The sequence below is a fragment of the Homalodisca vitripennis genome, chromosome 5, assembly GCF_021130785.1.
Source record: "Homalodisca vitripennis isolate AUS2020 chromosome 5, UT_GWSS_2.1, whole genome shotgun sequence".
NCBI classification, from domain to species: Eukaryota; Metazoa; Arthropoda; class Insecta; order Hemiptera; family Cicadellidae; genus Homalodisca; species Homalodisca vitripennis.
Genome location: NC_060211.1, coordinates 136,025,394 through 136,038,233, shown reverse-complemented (window position 1 = coordinate 136,038,233; position 12,840 = coordinate 136,025,394). Strand labels below are relative to the sequence as shown.

General features: G+C 34.8%; 1 protein-coding gene across 1 annotated transcript; it reads left to right on the top strand.

The window, feature by feature from the left end:
• Window positions 1-7,327: 7,327 nt before the first annotated feature.
• On the top strand, window positions 7,328-12,531 carry LOC124362915. Its single transcript, XM_046817806.1, has 2 exons — window positions 7,328-7,538; window positions 10,656-12,531. The coding sequence occupies exon 2, from the start codon at window positions 10,666-10,668 to the stop codon at window positions 11,761-11,763; it is 1,098 nt and encodes a 365-aa protein (XP_046673762.1). The 5' UTR covers window positions 7,328-7,538; window positions 10,656-10,665; the 3' UTR covers window positions 11,764-12,531.
• The last annotated feature ends 309 nt before the right edge of the window (window positions 12,532-12,840 follow it).

Here is a 12,840-nt window from a genome sequence, read left to right as displayed (position 1 = left end):
GGTTCCTCGGTGTTTAAAGTGGTGGTCGAGAAGTCGTGGATTCATCGCGTGAGTCGTAACATAGGGCAGGGTAATCTGTTGCCGATTTTGTTTTGTCTCACTGTGAATGTTGGTATGACTGTTGTAACTTGTTGACCTTTGAGATTTCACCCACAGGGTCAATTCTTTAGATATTGCTGACGATATTATCTAGTTTCCTGAGTCGAAGTGGGGTCATCAGACAACTTAATTGGGTGAAGAAGAAGGCGCCAAAGCTTTAAGAACAGAGGGTTACCTGGCCAAGTGCCGTGTTTTTTTCTCAGTTGGCAAAGCTTATAAGATAGAGATAATTAATTAGCTAACAGATTAAATATGGGTAAAAGTGCATGTATTATCGTGATTCTTGCTTCTGAGGAATGATGTTATCTTGATTTAGATTTCAAAGACACGTCAGGACTGAAGAGGTTGGGAGAAGAAATTTTCTTGCATGGGATGGAGAAGGCTCCTTTGAATCCCCAGCAGCGATTGTATATTTTGGGTTCATTTCTCATTTTCTGCCTTTATGATATTTTTATGCTTCGTAAAGTAACGATGAAAGATTTAGATTTTCCAGTTCAGCGATAGTTGTGGCTGCTATAGAATTGCTCCCTTTTCTCACTAATATGGTAAGGTGAACTAGGGCGTTTCTCTGGCTTTCACCATTCATAATTGCTGATTTTCGGGATTCTGCAAAGCTTGAACAAAGTCATCATCCGCGGGCGTTACAGTAGTCTCTTTTTCCCTTAATGCCAAGAAAAGATTTGCTCCAGCTCGTAATGTTTTCACTCGTGATGCTGGTGAACAACTATTTAAAAAGTCAATAAGTGATGTACTAGGGCACTTTTCCTTGAAATCTCAAATCGTGATCATGTCCAGCTCCTTTTTTTCGAACCAGTTGCTCTCTAAAATGAATTCTTACAACCAGAGGTAGAAGACACTTGCCCAGCTGATCCCTATGTACTAGTTACTGCCGTCATGTACGATACTTGCACCAAACATCAATGGTCTGTACACAACACGGCATATTTGAAGATAGTTTGACTATAGTTCAAGAAGAGTCATACTACAATGGTTATGGATTCTGTACAGACAAAATGGTCGGTCAAAGATGCGCCGACTTATGGTTTACGCAGTGTGTTCAATGGTTTGCATGCTATAGGAAATTACCTAAGTAATCAAAAACATGTTTTAAGGCTGAATTTGTAGACTCAACTATTATCAGCCTCATCGTGAACCACTGTTGAGCACAAACTTCTTGGAAAAGTTGAACTTGACATGTTGCCTTCTTAGAGGAATCATGAAAAGGGTTCTCCGAGGCAGCCATATCATTTTTAATAGATTGAATTAATTCCTTGTTTTAAATGTATTATGGGGATGGATTTTTTGAAAGGATTTGAGTATTTGCAATAGTTGTATGTTACAAGAATGGAACACTACGTTTCGAGGTTTTGAATCCATCATTTTTCCCTTTTTTCTTTAGGTGTCACGTTTGTTTACGTGTAAGGCGTGTTACGGAATGTGGCGATATTGATTTATTCTTCAGTTCTTCTCACCAACAGCTACTTCCTACAGTATGCCCTTAACGTTTTTGACGATAACTGGCTTTATTGTCAAAATATTTGGACTTTCGTGAGTTCTGTTCCGTATACTGATTTGTGGATGCTTAAACTTTTGATGCCTGAATAGATTCCAATCATTAAAACTGTGTTCTATCCTAGTAACGTATAACGGTGGCAAATGTCCAAAATTCTGTTACCGTTTCAGATGGAATGAAATGAGCACTAGGGTTTTAGATATTCATCCATCTCTCCCACGTGAAGTTTAAGGTGGATGAAGCCCCCAAGAAGGTGGATATGCAGTTTAAAGGTCGGCTGAATTAAACAGGGGCAGTTTTCTTACTACTAGTGACCACATTATAGTTACTTTTTTCACTATTAAATTTATATCCTGACTTCCCCTTTCTTTCTTTACACGTTGCTGGCAATGTAAGGGAAATACGAATGCACGTCTATAATTTCAGATGAAGCAAATTGTAAAGCTCTATAGTGGGATTTTGGTCCGATCAGGGTTAGTGATCGTAACGGATTCTGTATTATAATTTTATCATAAAAAGAGTGCATCCCTGTTTGTCAACAGAGCGGATGCGGAAGTACGCAGCAAAGTAGGGCTGGCTGCGCTGTACGTTATGGACAACAGGAAACGGTCGAGTCACTGACGTCACGCAACTTGTATGGTTTAATACTATTGATGAAAACACAGCTGGTTGTTGGTCACCTGAATCTGCCTTTTCTCACACTTTCTACACTGTTGTGACAGATGATAATATCTCTGTAGAATTTTATATAATTATATAATTTATGAAGTAAATATATTATTATATACAATCCCTAAGTAATTAATTGATTACAACTACAAATAAAAGGTGTCCTATAAGTTAACTGGCATATTTCAAGGGATAATAGGCCAGGTAATGAATAGTCCAAATAATAAAATATAACCTTAGTAAACGTTGCTTAGTTTTTGACATTTATTATGTACAATTTTATGAAAATATCAAAAGTGTTATTCTATATTAATGTTTTTGTAATAGGCCTACTGTCACAAAACTAGGAGATTTGTTATAATAATTACAAAACTTAAAGTCACAATGAGAGCAAATCACCTGGTGTTAATAAAAAACAAGTAAAAACCACAACACTACCACAGTACTACTGGTGGTGAGTAGTGTTTTCTCATTAGAGTGATCAGTACTTCTTTTTTGTGCTTTAATAAAATCTCATAGTAAAACGCTATGTTTAGTTAAAAAATATATATACATTTGTAGGGTTTTCAAAATTGTATAATAATAGTAAAACTAAAATTAGGCTACTCTCCTTGTTTAGTGACAAATAATATAGCAATAAAGGAAACATAAATTGTGATTTTGTAACAACATTGGTGTAAAAATGCATATGTGATAGTACTCTACTTAAAGTGTACGATGTCATATATTAACACTACACTATCTGAAGTATAGGATTTCATATGTCAATACTACTTAGTATTGTACAGTTATACAACACTGCTAGTTATAGAATAAGATGCTATGTTATAGTTATGGATGATTGTTAAATAAACAATGCTCTAGCTATAATATAAAATGTCAACGTAACTATACTCCAATTATACTATACAATATTAAATATCTCTCTCAACTCTTTACTTGGCAGTAAATAGAAAGTATGACACACCACATTGATCAAACACAGCTAGGAAGATGTATCTAAATGGATACATTGCTACTTAAAGCGTTAAAAAATAATTGTGCTGGCTGGTTTAACTAATAGCTGTGTTATGTAACTTAACTCTTTGGTAGGCAGTATATAGTAAGTATGACATCACATTGATCAGCCACAGCAAGAAACGATACACCAAAATGGATACATTGTTAATTAAATGGTTAAACAGTAATTGTGCTAGCTGGTATTACTAATAATAATACTATACTATGTAACTCAACTCATTACATGTCAGTATATAGTAAGCATGACATGCCACAGTGATTAGATCCAGTCACTAAGGAAACGATCACATGTTCATTAGCTAAAGGTAAGAATAGATATGAATTTTTATATTACGGTACTTCCAATATGTTTGGATGCACATCATTTATACGTATAATTAAACATGATGCAATTTCTATAATTTTCAGCTAGAAAAGTGTGTAAGGTGTAAGATTATTCTTATTAGGTAAAACTGAAGATTTTTTCCTAACTAAATCCTTCTTACGTTTCTCTGTAATCACAATATACAACTATTGTAAATCAAGATTAAAGGAATTTATATTACCCACACCCATGATCTTCTTACTGAATTGTGCATCGATTTGCTAGAAATCTCGTATGTAGCTGAGAATCAAACACTAGTTACAGGATGTTGAGGTGCGATTTTATTACTTTATATCCAATAATGAATCTTAAAATCAAAAGCTTACGAGCTTTAGAAAGTTTCTTATATAAACAGACAATAACTACCTACTTGTAGACAATTTGAAATATTTCCTTTTTAGCAAGTTTAAACAAATGTATTTTAATAAAAATATTTAAAATATCTATTAGATTAGACAACTCATTAATAAGGCATTCAGAGGAAGCTTGCAAGATGACTAAATGCAACTGCGGAAGGAGCCAACAAAACTTTACTCGGTTTCTTCTGAAGCATTATATTAATGTCCACAGTGTTGTTCTTCTTTACGATGTACAGTTGGTCGAGAGAAATTGTTAAGCCGTAAATGCGAATACAAGAAGAGCCAGTGGAAAATATCTACCTTAGTATTAACTGACTTGCTCGTCTTAGTTGAATTAATCCAATACGTATTGATACTTTATCACATGTATTCAGAAACAGTAAGTACGAGTAAGCTTGGCCAATCCTCTTGGCCTTAATCCATTTCGGGCTTAGAAGTTTATTATATGGTATATGTGGATGGTGAAGAGTTAAACTGAGCTTTTTGTATGAATAAAAACATTTCAGTTTGGTTCAAACTTTAATCCATTACATAACAATTTATTCAACTTAATTATATTGTTAATATTGCAAGTGATTTTCACATTAAGTTAGACACACATCAATGTAAAAATTCTTTAAACCAAAACACTCATACCTAGACCAAAATGAACATCATGCTGATCGCCAATGGAAGGACTGGAAAGCATTTTTGAACACTTTACTGAGAAAATATGCGTTGCTACGGAAAACAAGTTAAAGCTTCTTATAAACTTTGCCAACCACAGCATTCATGAAGTACTATCAAAAGCTGATTCGTATCATGAAGCTATAATTATCCTCGACAAATCTTTTATAAAATCAACTAAAGAGATATACTCTCGTCACCAGTTGGCGACTAGAGTCACAGTGTGTAATTATTTAAAGCAATTAAGTGTAAATAAGGACAAACACTTTCAAAGCATAAGGAGAGAAGTGAACTCCATGACGTCATCCACATTGGCTGCCTCTCAATGTCTCTCCAAAGCAACAGTTCCCCTGGCTATCAATGGAAATCGAGTCGAAGTTTAACACAGGGAGATCTGATAGTCTTATATCTGAGACTCCTGTTAGAAGATACAAAATTCGTAAATATCCAACGATTCACCAAATATCTATGGCGTCAACCAGTCATGTGTCTTCTTCACTCGACCATTGTATTATTGATATGGATTATAACGGACATATATATCCGCAAGAAAAACTCATAATTATACCTGATTCATGCGCTGATGTTGTGATAGGACATGATATTCTTCATCAACATTCAACTGTAGAGTTAAAGTTTGGTGTTGGAGGACGCCCAACCTTCAATGTATATAGCCTTCTTGGTGCCAACATCCTGCCATCGTTACTATTCAATAATATGTCCCATAATGTAAAAACTATTGCAATTAAGTCCCATCACTATACTCTGAAGAAAACAGCAAGTTCATACAAATGAGATTAAAAGACTGCTCTCGGAAGGAACCCAGTAGATCGCCGTGGCGAGCCAAGTATTTGTTAATAATAGTGGACACAAAAGACATTTGTGTGCACAGAAATGGCAAAAAGGAAGAATGACATGTACTTAAAAAATGTATGCGTTACTTGAATTGGGAATATAGTAGGCTTATAACTTTTGTTTCATTAGAATAAGAACTAAATTTAATATAAAATAAATATATATATATATATATATATATATAAAAACATGTGTGTGTCAAATATTTTTAGGTATATGGTTTTCATCAATAAACTTTAAATTTTAAAATACAATCGCCAATGTTAAAAGGGTTAAATAGTGAAGCAAAGCTTGCCTTAAACACTTTAAAACAAGAAATAGCAAGTCCCAGTATGACTGCAGTTAATGAGACTATCCCTTTCACTGTTGAGACAGATGCATCTGATTACGCTATAGTAGCCACGATATCACAAGCTGGCAGACCTGTATGTTACTTTTCAATAACCCTTACTAAATGTTCAACGGTTGAAAACTGATTAGAGATCATAAGTTTATTTCGTACATGTTCAACCAAAAGCATAAAGGCAAAGTGAAGAATGACAATATCCTGAAGTGGCGATTGGAGTTAGCATTATGCTCTTATGGTGTTCTCTACCGATCTGGCAAAGAACATGTAGCAGATGCTTTTTCTTGTAGTTCCTCTTCTATTTCAATTCGGAAATCTGAAAAAATTATAAGATGCAGACATATATTGAACATTCCAGTATTGTGCGAATGTTTCACGTCTTGAAAAGCTATAATATTCCCTACTCTAACGAGGATGTGCGTAGGATGACTGCTACATGCTCCTTTTGTGCAATAATCAAGCCAAGATTCTGCCGCAAATCTACAACTACATTAGTTAACGCCCTAGAACCATTCGAGAGACTGAATATTGATATTCGAAGGACCGATTCCCTCAGTTACACAAAACAAATACATTCTAACCATCGTCGATGAGATTTAAAGCTACCCATTTGTTATTCCATGTTCAGATACATCAGTATCTTCAGTAACCAAAGCTTTGACGTCAATCTTTACCATCTTTGGAATGCCTGCATACATTCATTCCGATCAAGGTTCTGTTTTCATATCCAGAGAAATAAAGGATTTCTTACATTAAAAGAATCTTCCTACAATTCCCAGGGTAGTTTTTAAATAGAGCGCTACAACGGAATATTTGGAAAACGATTTTGCTTATCCTAAAAAGTAAAGTAATGAAGACAGAACAGTGGGCATATATGGTTCAAGAAGCCTTGTCTCCACACGAACGCTTTCTGAAATATCCAAGGTCTTTTTATGGGACATCGCACCGCAAAGGCTGACGAAAGGCACTGGTCAGGAGACAAGCGCGTGGTAACAAATACGAATCTCAGGATGAGCAGGCACAACTAAGCTAACCCGGACTAAACCCGTATTAAGTACAACGATGGGACATAAGCAGTTATATCAACCTTGCAGTGCCACCCGAGGATATTCTACAAAATGATGGACTTATCCTACCAGCATCTTCAGAATTTGATATTACATCCACAAACATAAATCAAGATTGTGACTCACCTCAAACAAGGAGATCGATTAGCCAAGAATTGCATAATAATAAGGAAGAGGAGGCCCCTATTGAACCTAAGGATAGTATCGTAATCCATCTTGAAAATGATAATCCTAACCGTATGACAACTCCACAATCAACTCATCACCTACAACAGTCAACAATCCGTCGCTCCTCCAGATTAAGGAGAGCCCCTACACATCTCAGAGAATAATATCGTTGCCGTTCGTGCAAAATGTCTTATGTTAAAATTTCCATTTTTTTTTTATTGCATCATATGTTTTGACTTCACTATCCGGAACTTGTGTCAAAATGTCATATGTTTTTGACCAATAGAAAAAGAGCTGTAGCAAAATGCAAAATGCCATATGTTTTCATGTCAAGCCACCTGTTCCTGCAAATTGTCTCATGTTGTCATTGGATTGTTGATTGATTGGCAACTCAGCTCTAACATAATAATAGGTAAGTGAAATAAAGTATAATTTCTTATTTTTACTCAGCTGCTGTTTGTTAAAAGTTCTGGTTTGTTTTTAGGCAGATATATTAATGTTTTTACTGTAAATTATAACAATAATGCTCGATTTGACATCTAAAAGTAATTTGTCAGTGAAAGTGAGGTTATGGTTGTTGAATAGTTTTGCAACAAAAACAATTTTTAGTTTGATTTGGTTTGAAAAAGGATTCTTTATAGGATTCTAATGTTGCCAATGTGTTGGGGCGTTATTATATTTACTTACAAACTTATGTAAATTGTTTTATTAAGTGTTTAATGTTATTACTGCAAAATGTCGTAAGTTTTTCTTGTCAAAAGGCTTGTTTCAATTCATACTTAAGACTTTTTGAATCAAATGATTATGTAGTTCTAAAATCTTAATTTAAACTACTTAATGTTGTATTATATTACAGTTACATCTAACATACTATATAAATTTGAAACCTCTTACAATCGTGATAGAGATTGGGCATCTACTTTTTGGAACAATGTTTTGTTATGTCACATCAACGGGGGACGTCCTGCCGAGGGTATCGTGAATATTCTTAATGGAAGCCTATACCTTGTGATACATAATTTTAAAGGTAATAGCTTACTGAATTGAATGCCACAAACCGCATCTCAAAGGAATTATTCTATCAGAAAATAGAGCATTTTTAGTATTGAAAATTTACTGATGTTCAACAATGTAATTTTAACATGGTTCTTGCCACAAAATGTGTTACACTAATTTTTTAGCATTTTTTAAATGTTCAATTAAAATAAAATAAACAATTTATTTTTAAGCTGGTTTCATTAGTACAAATTTACCAGTTTTTATTACAATGAATAAAACTTATGAGTCACTTTCTCTGATTACTTATGAATCTGTACTTGGTGTTTTCCAGTCAGCAGGAAGGTTTAAAGAGACAAAGGTCACTAGCCTATGAGAAACATTATTGTGTTATTAATCATCTGGTCTACAGGTTTCAGTTTGTTGAGCATGGAGCTTTCACTAGACAGGTCTAAGCTTGGGAATTACAAATGGACAAAGGTCATATCATTCCTGTCGAGTTAATCAGTGTCTCTGAAGCATTGCTGTCAACAAGTTATCTAATTACAGTAGTTCAGTTTTTATTTGGCATTTTAATGGAATTGTCTGAAAGAGAACGAATTACTCTGTTGATGATGCGAGGATATGGCGATCGTCAAAGATCTTATCGGGAAGTTTGTAATTTGTTTAATGACACTTTCCCAGAAAGGAATCCCATAAGTGTTTCAACAATATCAAAAACTATTGAGCGTTTTGAAATGACAGGGAGTGTACGTAATCGGCCAAAGTCGGGTAGGATACAATCTGCAACAGATGAAGAACATGCACTAGATGTTTTGCAAACATTTATTGAAGACCCACATACATCGCTCAGAAAAGCTGCACAGCAACATGATATGCACCCTATGTCTGTGAGTAAGATTTTGAAAATTAATAAATACAAACCATTTAAAGTTCATTTAGTCCAACAGTTAAGTGAGGATGATTACGACAGAAGAGTTGAGTTTTGTGAACTTGTGATGCGCAAATGTGATGACAATAGAGATTTTCTGACCAACATACTATTTTCTGATGAGGCAACTTTTTTCCTAAATGGCAATGTTAACAGGCACAATTGCCGTTACTGGGCTAGTGAAAACCCACATTGGATTACTGAGTCCCATTCACAGCAACCACAAAAACTGAACGTATGGTGTGGAATTTTAGGTAACAAAATTGTTGGACCCTTTTTCATCAATGGAAATTTAAATGCCGAACTTTACTACAATATGCTCCAAAATGAAATAATCCCAGCTATTCAAATTGCATCAGGAGAATACTTTGATAATGTATGGTTTCAGCAGGATGGTGCTCCACCCCATTATGGGAGACAGGTAAGAGAGTATTTGGATTTAAGGTTTCCTCATAAATGGATTGGCCGAAGAGGAGAAATCGAATGGCCTCCAAGATCTCCGGATTTGTCACCAATCGATTATTTCCTATGGGGTCATTTAAAATCCAATGTTTATAGAAGAAAGCCTCATAATTTGGAAGACCTAAGAAACAGGATTACAGAGGAGATTGCTTTGATAACTGAAGAAATGTTAGGCAACTCTGTCGAATCATTTTACACAAGATTGGCTCATTGTCAAACCGTAGAAGGAACACAGTTCGAACAATTGCTTTGACACCAAATGCAGGTAAAACGTTTGTTGTAAGACTTTTCTAACAGCATACATTATTTTTTATTTGTAATAAGAAATCAATAACATAAGTATTTCCATAATTGTACTGTAATAAAAACTGGCAAATTTGTGCTAATAGAACCAGCTTAAAATGAAATTTTTGTTTTATTTAATTGAACATTTAAAAAAATGCTAAAAAATTAGTGTAACACATTTTGTGGCAAGAACCATGTTAAAATTACATTGTTGAACATCAGTAAATTTTCAATACTAAAAATGCTCTATTTTCTGATAGAATAATTCCCTTGAGATGCGGTTTGTGGCATTCAATTCAGTAAGCTATTACCTTTAAAATTATGTATCACAAGGTATAGGCTTCCATTAAGAATATTCACGATACCCTCGGCAGGACGTCCCCCGTTGGTGTGACATAACAAAACATTGTTCCAAAAAGTAGATGCCCAATCTCTATCACGATTGTAAGAGGTTTCAAATTTATATTTAAATTATTAAAGGATATATTTGGGTGTTTCCAGACATAATATACACCCTGTATATGGGGCAAAACTTTAGAGAGTAATGAATTCACAACGCTATTGAGACCTAAGTTAGGCCTATTATAGATAACTGGTCGCGGTGTTGGCATATCCTGACATAACGGTATCGTATAAAATCAAAGTATCAGTAAAATTTAATATTTCTGAATGTTTCACTATGCTTATCATTTTGTAACCAACTATATTTTGGCTATACCTAAAATACTGTTTTAATGTTAATATATTTATTTTTCGGCTATTAGATAATAATTTATCCCTAGTTACATTTTTTCTCAGTAAAATTCATTAGTATTTTACTACAGTAATTAGGCTACATCTGTTGTATTCTTTCAGATTATCAATTATGGCTCTCAGAGGCAGGCGCTTAGTTGAACTGGCGTTGGCAGAAAATGAGGTCTCACCAGAGGTTCGACAATCCATGGACCGTGAGTTTGGTATTGTGAACATCGACAACAACAGTACAACAAACCTTAATGAGCATACTTATTTTGTAAGTCCTAAGCCTACTACCAATATTGAAAATAACACTTCAAATACAGTAAAAACAAAACTCTGCCAAATTGTAAACTACAAAGAATTGTCAGATAGTGACAGTCCTTTATTTTCGGATTCAGATGAGTACAACTACGCTCCCAGTAGTGACTTTGGTGAGGTTTCTAGCAGTGATGAGGAACCAAAAAAGAAAAGAAGATCGAAGAAAATTAATAAAGTAAGTCTGCTGAAACACGTAGCAGTTCAGAAAGTAACAAACTATGAAAAACAACAGCAAATCGGACAAGAACCAGAAAGCAGCACAGAAAAAGAAACAGTAGTTTTTGAACAAATATTAACAGGCGATACCCAACTGAATACTAATAAAGATAGTGTAGTTGAAAACAGAGAAGGAGAAGAAAATAGAAATGAAGCTCGAGGGCAAGAAATAAGAGGGATAAAACAGAAACGTAAAAGAAGTCGGAAAGGTTTATCTAATCCACAGCAATGGCAAAGACAAGTCAACAAAGAAAAGAGGATGCGGGGAGAAAGTTACAAGGGCTTAAAAAAAAATAATGGAAAGTTTACATTGAGTGTTGACAAGGAAGGTAGGAAAATGAAATGTCGCTGTACGTGTAAGTGGAGTAGTAAGAATACCAACTCTTTGTCATGTTCAAGTCTGCAGGAGGAAGACAGAGAGAAAAACTTTAAATATTTTTGGAAAGTTTTAAATGATTGGTCTGGTAGAAAAGCCTACATCTCCTCTTTGATAGAAAGAAAGAAAATTACTAAAAGACGTAAAACATCTATTCTGACTGACTCAACTAAAAGAAATGTAACATACAAATATCATCTAATCAAAGACAACATGCGTATTAATGTTTGCAAGAAATTTTACACACATTGGATGTGGGTGAAAGAAGTGTTCAGTCATGGCTTCGTGAACTGTCACATGATAATACTGAGTTAGAGGAATACAATTTTGAACCATTAAATGTTAATAATCCTGTCATTCCTGTTGCAAAATCTAAGAAGAAGCGAGGTTCAGAGGATGTTAAGTCTCGCTCGGTAGAAGAGTTCTTCCATAGTCTCCCAAAGATGGAGTCCCACTACTGCAGGGCCTCAAGCCAAAAACTTTACCTTGAACCAGTATGGGAAAGTAAAGTAGCGCTCTTCAAGGAATACAAGCAAAATTTTTGCGTTGACAACAGTAGAAGTGCTAGTTGGTCAGTATTTTCTAGGGTTATGTATAAGCTTAACATTGATCTCTACCAACCCAAAAAAGACCAATGTGAAACATGCATTAAGCATAAACTAGGAACTGTGTCTGATGAAGAATTCAAAATACATCAAAATAAAAAAGAGAAATCCAGGGCAGAAAAGGAGAAAGATAAGCAAAGAGCATTAAGTAACGAATCATTGGGCGTTTACACAGTTGATGTTCAAGCCGTTCTTTTATTACCTAACATAATGAGTTCTTCTGCATACTACAAAACTAAACTAAAACTGCATAATTATACAATTTATAATATGAAAAATGCAGAAGTAAATTGTTTTTTGTGGCATGAGGCCAATGGTAGCTTAGAAAGTGATGTGTTTGCTTCCATTCTGTACAAATTCTTCAAAAAGAAATTTGTGCAAAAAACCTTTCTGAAATCATAATTTGGTCAGATGGGTGCGGGTATCAGAATAGGTGCGAGAAGGTCTCAAATGCACTACTTCACCTTTCAAATGTTAATAAAGCAACAATTTATCAAAAATACCTTGAAGTAGGACACACACAAATGGAAGTAGATTCGGTCCATAGTAAGATCGAGAAAAAAATTAAAGGAAAGGAGTTTTACGTGCCCTTTGACTATGTCAGATCGATTCGAGAAGCAAGGAGCAAACCAACAGAGTTTAATGTTGTAGTACTGAAGTACACTGATTTTATTGACTTTTCAAATGGCTACTACACTAGTGTGCGGCCTGGCATGAAGAAAGGTGATCCCATAGTCTCTGATGTGTGTGCGTTTCGCTATTTCAAAGGCTGCATTTACTTCAAGCT

What these genes read in the sequence shown, in the direction of transcription:
- LOC124362915 (XM_046817806.1), top strand. Translation starts at nt 10,666, where the DNA reads ATGGCTCTCAGAGGCAGGCGCTTAGTTGAACTGGCGTTGGCAGAAAAT.